Source organism: Trachinotus anak, unplaced genomic scaffold, assembly GCF_046630095.1.
Source record: "Trachinotus anak isolate AG129_WGS33_773 ecotype Australia unplaced genomic scaffold, CSIRO_AGI_Tana_v1 ptg000002l, whole genome shotgun sequence".
Classification (NCBI taxonomy): domain Eukaryota; kingdom Metazoa; phylum Chordata; class Actinopteri; order Carangiformes; family Carangidae; genus Trachinotus; species Trachinotus anak.
In genome coordinates this window covers 9,843,725-9,851,662 of record NW_027273853.1, presented here as the reverse complement: position 1 = coordinate 9,851,662, position 7,938 = coordinate 9,843,725, and the positions used below count along the sequence as shown (strand labels likewise).

Here is a 7,938-nt window from a genome sequence, read left to right as displayed (position 1 = left end):
ATTTTAGAAGGTAATCAATACAAATGATTTTTTTTCAGTAGCTGAAGCTGATGAAGTTTGGAATAGTACCTGACATTTGAGCAGTGCTCTAATTTATGTATTCACCAGGAAAGGAACATAGCTGGTAGTTGTGTACCATTGTTATAGTGGCAACAGAAATACATCTATACATTTGTATATTGTTACCCCACCTTTGAAGTTCGCCTTTTAAAATTTGGACTCATATGCATTAGACATTTATCCTTTGGCTCAGTGTTTCAGCTCATAGGTCATTTTCCCTCCCCTGTCGGCTAATCTGTCGCTGGCTGTGATCCCATCTCCACTCTCAATCACAGACGTGCCCTCAAGGCACCGTGACATCCACACTGCCTGTTTACAGCAGGGTCATAAAGAACCTTGCCTGCATCAATATTCCCATATCAACGCTCTCTGTTGTGCTACAAACCACACACTGTCAGCCAGAGAAGCATCCGATTGAGGTTGTGTAATCGCTCTGGTAGCCAACAGCCCTGTGCTCTCAGGATGTAAAGGGCTCTTCAATTTTCTACTGTACCTGTGACAGCAAAGGCGTAATAAGCTCATCACTGAGATATACTGTGGAGTATGTTGTGTGTACGCATATGTGTGTGTGTGTGTGTGTGTGTGTGTGTGTGCCTTTATGCAGGCATGTGAATACACTGCACATATCCGCATCTTAGACAGAATATTATCCTTGACCTATGGATTGTAATGAAGTGAGCCACCGGGCTAGCTGAGCATGGCTTTATATGCTAATAGATAATGTAACTCTGCATCTAGATTCAGTGCAGACTGAATGTAATAAGCTGACAGTTTTTTGGGTTTTTTTTTTGTAGACTCTTACTACTGAAATTCTTCTGCAGCTGTATGAATAAATTATTCCTACTTATTTAGGGCAAACTCAGAGACAAGTTGAGCCAAAAATAAAAGGTTGGCTGCATTATAATCTACCAGCAGCAGCCACTTGGGAAATACAATTTCACTGTCTTATTCCTTGACGAACAAAAGAAGACATGCTCTATTGCTAGACATACACAGGCAGATAAGAGGAACTTCATTATCTGTTATTGTGTGTTGTGAACAGACTCTTTTATTAAGCTTTAAGAGTTACGCAGTAGGCGGTTATTGCAGTTATGGATTTACTTATTTGAGAGCATTGTTGTTAGGGTGGTGTTATTAAAAGCAAACAATTTGACAGCAAAACCATTTTCAACATATTTCTTTAGTTTGATTTAATAATTTCTTAATGGGGTATTCTATTCTCTTTCAGAATTAAAACAAAATATTTGTTGTTATTTTTTCATTATGTTGAATATGTGCTCTCCCTGTCACATACCCTGTCCCACCAAAGTCATGCTCAATTCATCATACCAAAATAAGGCAACTGTAGATTTTCCATTTGGCTCTAAGAGGTGGCTGTTATGAAACAGACTAGGTTTTGATTACATCTGGTTTATGTCGAATGAGATGATGAGAACCATGGTGTTCTGTTGTGTTTCAGGAATGCAAGTGTTCTTCTTCAGCTCTAAAAGCAGTGATTTTGAACAGTATCCCCATAGCTTTTCTGCTATAGGAACATAACACACACTACTTCACTACTTCCTTTCCAGTCCTATCTCCCCATGTTGGACCTGTCTGCCTTTACTGCATCCCCATACCTACAGTCTCATTTCAGCTTGAGGGCCTTGCCTCCAAGGGCTCCTAGGCAATAAGGTCAGTGGTCACTGAGGACTGCAGGGTCTGGTGTCGGAGCAAATGGCATGGTGGTGATGAATGGGAGTAATCTCACAGCTGTTACAGAATCACAAACACTTTACTGGGGGAGACTAGGCTTTGGCTGTGTTAGGTGAGTGAACACGAAATTTATTATAAATATACATATACATAACAATTTCTACTTCTCTCTCTATTTTACCCTATGCTGTACATGTATTATGTATGTACACAATGTACTGTATGTTGTTACTGTTACAAAAAGCCATGCAATATCTGCAGTACAGTATATGGTATATCTATGAAACCTACTTTTATCCTCAATAAATAGTAATAAATTATCCACGTCTTGTTTTTGTACATTCTATTACACATAATAATTACATAACTGCTTTGGATTAATATTTTCCCTTTTTCATCATGACCTGATGTCAGTTTTAGCTGCTTTTGTTGACTGTATACCCTAAAGATAATGAGTTCCTTCACTCCACATCCTCAGAAGACAGACATTTCTGTCGGGTATCTTTGTCCTCAAATGTCACCTTTTTGTTCCTCTTCGGGTCAATCCAGGAGTTGTGGATGATGGCGTTATTAGGTGTGGGGTCCGCCTCAATAATGGACACCACCCTCTTCTTCATCTTGCTTTTCAATACTTTCTGGAACTTCTGCCTAGTGAAGGCATAGAGTAGAGGGTGAAAGATAGTGGTCCCATAAGCCATGACCAGGAAGCCCAGTCTCAACTTGACCATGAGGTCACTGGGGCCCACACTCAGGATGACTGTGTTGAGTACCGTGATGGGTGTCCAGCACAGAAGGAAGGTAGACACAATCAGGAGGGACATCCTGAAAACTCTTTTTTGGCGCTCTCGCCTTTCCCTGTGGCGTTTAACAGCCCTGCGCAAGGCAATGATTACAGAGACAGAGGTGCGCATGCCCAGTGTGGGGTTGCGGCTGCCACTGCTCTGAGATCCATCCGTTGCCTCTTGCTGCGTTGTCATGGCCGTCATGGATGGACGCTTTTTCCTGCGAGCCTTCTTCTTCTGTGAAGCGTGGAAACGTGTGCCAATGCGAATATTGAGTGCTTGCAGGATCTTTGAGTAGGTGATGAGCATAACAACGGCAGTAAAGAAGAAAATAGGAATCTGAGCAAGCAGATGGTAATAGAGCCCAAGTTCTGTGTAGTATTGGTTAGTGTGAACCACATTCTCCACCAATGTCTGGTTCAGCTCAGCGTGGCCCTGGGCGAAGAAGCCCACCTCAATAAATGGTACAAGGAAACTAGCAAAGGATAGCACCCAAACGGCTGCCAGCAGGGCCAGGGCACGGCCCATGGTCAGCACCCGGTTGGCTGGTTTGACCGAGATATCGTAGCGATCAAGGGTGATGGCAAGCACATTAGCAGCAGTGGCAACACTAGCGAAGGAGACGCAGGCTTCGTGGAAGCAGCAGACGAGGGCAGTGTCTCCCTCCAGGGAGAGCAGAACCACCACAATGGTGAGTGGGATGCAGCACACACAAACCAGCACATCCAACACATGGAGGTTCATAGTGACTATGTTACTGACAGAGCTAATGAGGTTCGACTTCATACAGTAGAGGGCAAGCACAGTGAGGTTTGAGCTCAGGCCCAGGAGGATTTCCAGCATGAGGAAGCCAGTCAGGGAGACCTGAAAACTAACAGGATAGGGATACGGGCTGGGGGTTGCCGGACTCATGGTACGGCTGACAGGTTCAGTGTTATCGGTGACTGTGACGTTGCTCATGGTGGCTTCTTGTTCCAGGTAGGGAAGGATATGCATTATCCTGCACGTAGGGAGAAGAGAGAAAGAGAATTTATGAAGAGGAAAATGAAAAGAATGCGTGCAATTCTAGAAAGCTGTAATTAACACACATCTCAGAAATCTTGTCAGATGCGATCCTGCCAGCTATCAAACGATAAGGAAGCCTTTTGAGTTAAATTGAGAAATGCTGAGAGCAGAAACTTTAATGGTGCTGGAACTTTTTTTCTGCCATACTCTGCAGATTAGATTGTCTCACCAGCCGCCTGGCATGACTAACTAGTAACTATCTCACCTCAATCAGCTTCTACTTTTCCTATCACCATGCATCTAAAGCAGGGTCACATCATACTTAACAGAAACACTTTGGACCAAATGAAAGTCTTTAACCACATAGCCCTAATGGCTTGATATGTTTTGGCTTTGTTGTGGCTTACTTGTGGTTTAGTGTACTTTTGAGCCTCTATTGAACAACACATTTAAGCTGACATAGTTTTAATGTATTAGCGTTTACAGTGTACATAATGAATATGGACTAGAGGCCATGAAAAGAGGAGGAGGAAGGCAATGATGAAGGAAGCAGATTTTACCCCAGTTCAAACAGCATTAAATTTACACTGGGGAGGTAGGTAATGAAATACTTGATAACTAAGGAGCTGACAGAACCCATATTTTCTGAGCATTGGCATTGCCAAATGAGGACAACTGGAGGTGGTTCATGACTGACAAGAATATTCTGCCAGAAAATCATGTTTATCTCATCATCAGCTGACTTCCAACTCTAAGAGAAGCAGAGAAGCACTTTAAAATACAGGATGTCTGTTCAGACAAAAAATAAATAAATAAATAAAAATAAACAGTTGGTAATTGGGACTGTAATTAATGTTGGATTAGTAGGAGAAAAATGTAATACACATGCATTGTACCCCACCCCCCAGAGAAATGAATCAAATCTTAATGGCATTATAGATGATGGAGAAAAACAAATTGTTTTTTTGCAATATTTACCCTTCCCTCCAGCACTATCTGAATACCAGGGCTGTGTAATCAGGCCATAGAGTCCATGTTAGATCCACAGAGACAAGCATCACATCCAAACATAGCCGGTGGAAAAGTGTTTCCGCTCCAGCAGAGCCCCCGGCGAGGCTTTTCCTATCACTACTTGTCCCTCCCAGAGAGGCTGACAGCCAGAAAAGCACCTGTCTGTCTCACCGCAGACTGTCCACGGGCTGGCAGCTTTTTGTTCCTGACCTCAATGGGAAGAAGGCTAAGGAATCAGCCACCTGCGCCCAGTGGATGTTGTAGAATATGGGCTAATGTCCTCTATGAGCTTTTTCTGAGATCTCTGGTCCGTTTGCTTTGGTGGTGGTGGGAGCACTGATGGATGAGTGGAACAGGGATGAGATGTCGGAGCCACCTCCTGTTTATAATCTCATGATATTCCCAAGCAGGAGAAACACAGCCAACCAAGAACACAAAGAAATACAGACTTTCCTCTGCAGAGGGCTGGAATGTACTGCTCATAGTACAATCCAAATCCTTGCTTTTTGCTTTTTTGTCTTCAGTGAGAAGGTAGTAGTCAGATCTGTAAATATAGAAAAATAGTTATATCCATTTGCTCGTACTCCAAGAGTTTGTCAGTCAGCCACGTAGATTTCCCAGTGTACAGCATAGTCATGTCCAGAATCAGTCCAGGAGAGGTCAGTGCGTCCGGGCAGCGTCCAGGCCCATGTCTCCCCTGGGATCACTAATGGAGCAGGCCTTCACTCTCCGCCATTCTCATCAGTCTCTGTACGCCTGGCTCCAGCCGCCATTGACTTGTAAATCGAGCACAGATCTCCAGTTTGCCCCTTGACATACTGAACCCTGAATCATTGAAGATGGCGTGAGTGGAGCAGATTATTAGAGTGCATATGTGTCCAATCACCATGACATGCGTGATCACTGTGACATTTGTGATCACCTTTATTTATGTGTGCTTAGGAGGGAGGTTGATTCGGCAATTCAGGAGAAGGTCATCCTGGTGAGGTAGTGGAAGTGAGTTCATCAGATGGAGAGCCTGCCTTGTAGGTTTGCAAAAGGATCCCAGACGATACTTGGATTTTAGGAAGTAGGAGCTGCAAACAGCGTCATCTCGCTGTCCTTCAGTCCCACATCTTTTTTCACAGTGACCTGAAGAGAGAGAGAGAAAGAGAGGATAGGGTAATGGATGATGGAGAGAGAGCGATAAGGAGAGAGGAAGAGTAGGAGGAGTAAGAGAGGGAAGTGTGGGGGATGCGTTAGCGAAAATAAACATATCCTCAGTAGAGAGGTGACAAGGAAACTCATATTAGCATAGCAACAAGCCTCTGATATCTTATCATGTTCCTGTGCATCGCCTGATGCACGTAACATCTTTGCTAATGCATTAACATAGCAGTAGCACTAATGCAGGGCTTGTAGATGAAGCAACTGGTTATTTTACATCACAGCTTCCCATTTTCAGATGGAATATTAATTATAGTCATGGTTTGCTATTCTTGTTGTTTATAGAACAAATTACTGCAAGAAAATGCTTAGTGTAAATTATTGTGTGCCATTTGTACAGCTACGGTGGGGCTGAAACAGTCACACAGTTTTCATGATCGGACAGACTTGCTCAGAGCTTTAGCGCAGTGTGATTCCTTGGGGAACTTGTCATAAAGAGGCATGTATGCCTCCTTGTATGTCACTGTATGAGATCCATGTAATCCCTTCAGAGGAACATGTCAGTCGCTGTTCAAGGTTGTCTCAGTGATGGATGCAATACTTTACTATGCCACAATGTCAGCAGAAATGAGCAAGGGGCACCAGTCAAGAGAGAGGACCGTGCATGTAAAGGTGCACAGTTTGAAAGTGCACAACTGCATATCAAGTTTCTCCTGTCATAAAAGCCTGACACTTTGGAATAGGATGTGTGTGTGTGTGTGTGTGTGTGTGTGTGTAGCAGGAAAACACAAACAGATGAGTTCACAGTATGGGAATAAGCAGCCATCGTCATGCATAAACAAATTAGCAAAGCCTTTTAGAATGTGATGTTTACAGTAGCAGCTACTTGGAATTACAAGTTTAAGACCGAACCAGTAGGTTTCACTTTAACCAGAGTCGTGTCTCTAAATGAAAGTCTTTCAAATATATTTAACAGCTGAGGATTTTCAGGAAATTACATTGTTGGTTTCAAATCATGTGCATTTGTTTTGTTGTGACAGCAATGTTTAGCATTGAGTATTCTTTGCTGTCACATACGCTCTACTCAGCTGAGTGCTGTAAATCAAACCAATAAGTAGAGTGCCCCATGAAAACACAGCAAAGCTCACCATGCAGGGTAAACACAGATGCTCCTTGGCTGGTCCATTCACCACGCTGTCCCCTCTCCTTCCACCTCTGCAACGATCTAGGTCGACAGAGACAAATTGCTGGTTTATCTTCTGCTCCCTTCAGCAGTAATCCAAGAATTAGGATTGAATATTCATGAACGTGCAAGGGTCACACTACTGACAGATGTTCTTTCCTTCCTGAGTCCCAGACAGAGAAAAACAAGTCCACAGAGATTAGTCCTGACAGGGATGTTGGTGGGATTCTTCTTTTTTCTCCCTTTGTCCCTGTTTTTCTTTCATCCATCCATGTGGACTGGTGTGTGAATACTCCTCATCTCACCAACTCTCTGTTGTGCTCTCTTCCTGCCTGAGTGTCTGAATAGGAGTGCAAACCATTACACTCCTGGTATCTCTATATCTCCTGCTCTGCTCTCCTCTCTCTCTCTCTCACTCCCTTGTTCCCTCTCTCTCTCTCTCTCTCTCTCTTACTGCGGAGGTTTGCAGTGCTCCCCCAGTCCTGATTGGTCTTCTGTAATAGGCTTAACCCTTTCCTCTCCAGAGAGGGGAGGTATTTCCTTTTGTTCTGACTCTATCCTCCCTTCCCTGCCAGTGAGTGTGATATCCCATGCAGGGCTGTAGTAATTTAGAAAAAAAGCCTCTACTACGCGTTTGCACAGGGACCATAGATGCCACTGCACTGAACACACAACCTGCTGCAGAGTTGGATGGGTAGACCGTTGAAGGAAACACAGCCGAAAATGCTGGGATGATGTATTAATTAGCTCTGTCGCGATGTAATGATCAAGGAATGTGTTTGTGCGCCAAAGGGGGAATGATGAAGGTGGAGTGCCAGCAGAGAGAAGCAATATTTTTTTGTATTGATTTTGTGCACATACATAGGTCTTGCTATGCGTGTGCAAGTGAGCATGAGAGGCAGGGAGACTGACAGAGAGGAGATAAATTCTTGCAGCTGTGAGTAGGAGAAATGGATTATGCAGGAAGGAATGAAAGTCAGAAAAGAAGAGATGGAGGATAGTGGCTCTGATTGATAGTTTCAATTAAGTTGCTCTGTCAGATCAGTAAGAGGTTGAACA

The 7,938-nt window shown here is 43.6% G+C and overlaps 1 protein-coding gene across 1 annotated transcript; it reads right to left on the bottom strand.

Moving 5' to 3' along the window:
- Positions 1–1,815: 1,815 nt before the first annotated feature.
- On the bottom strand, positions 1,816–7,273 carry LOC139631222 (G-protein coupled receptor 22-like). Its single transcript, XM_071495255.1, has 4 exons — positions 7,027–7,273; positions 6,845–6,921; positions 4,518–5,681; positions 1,816–3,534 (listed from the first exon to the last, which is right to left on the bottom strand). Exon 4 carries the CDS (start codon positions 3,528–3,530, stop codon positions 2,214–2,216), a length of 1,317 nt encoding a protein of 438 aa, XP_071351356.1. The 5' UTR covers positions 3,531–3,534; positions 4,518–5,681; positions 6,845–6,921; positions 7,027–7,273; the 3' UTR covers positions 1,816–2,213.
- Between the last annotated feature and the right edge of the window lie 665 nt (positions 7,274–7,938).

Coding starts and splice junctions, on each gene's coding strand:
- LOC139631222 (XM_071495255.1), bottom strand. CDS start 3,530: ATGCATATCCTTCCCTACCTGGAACAAGAAGCCACCATGAGCAACGTC.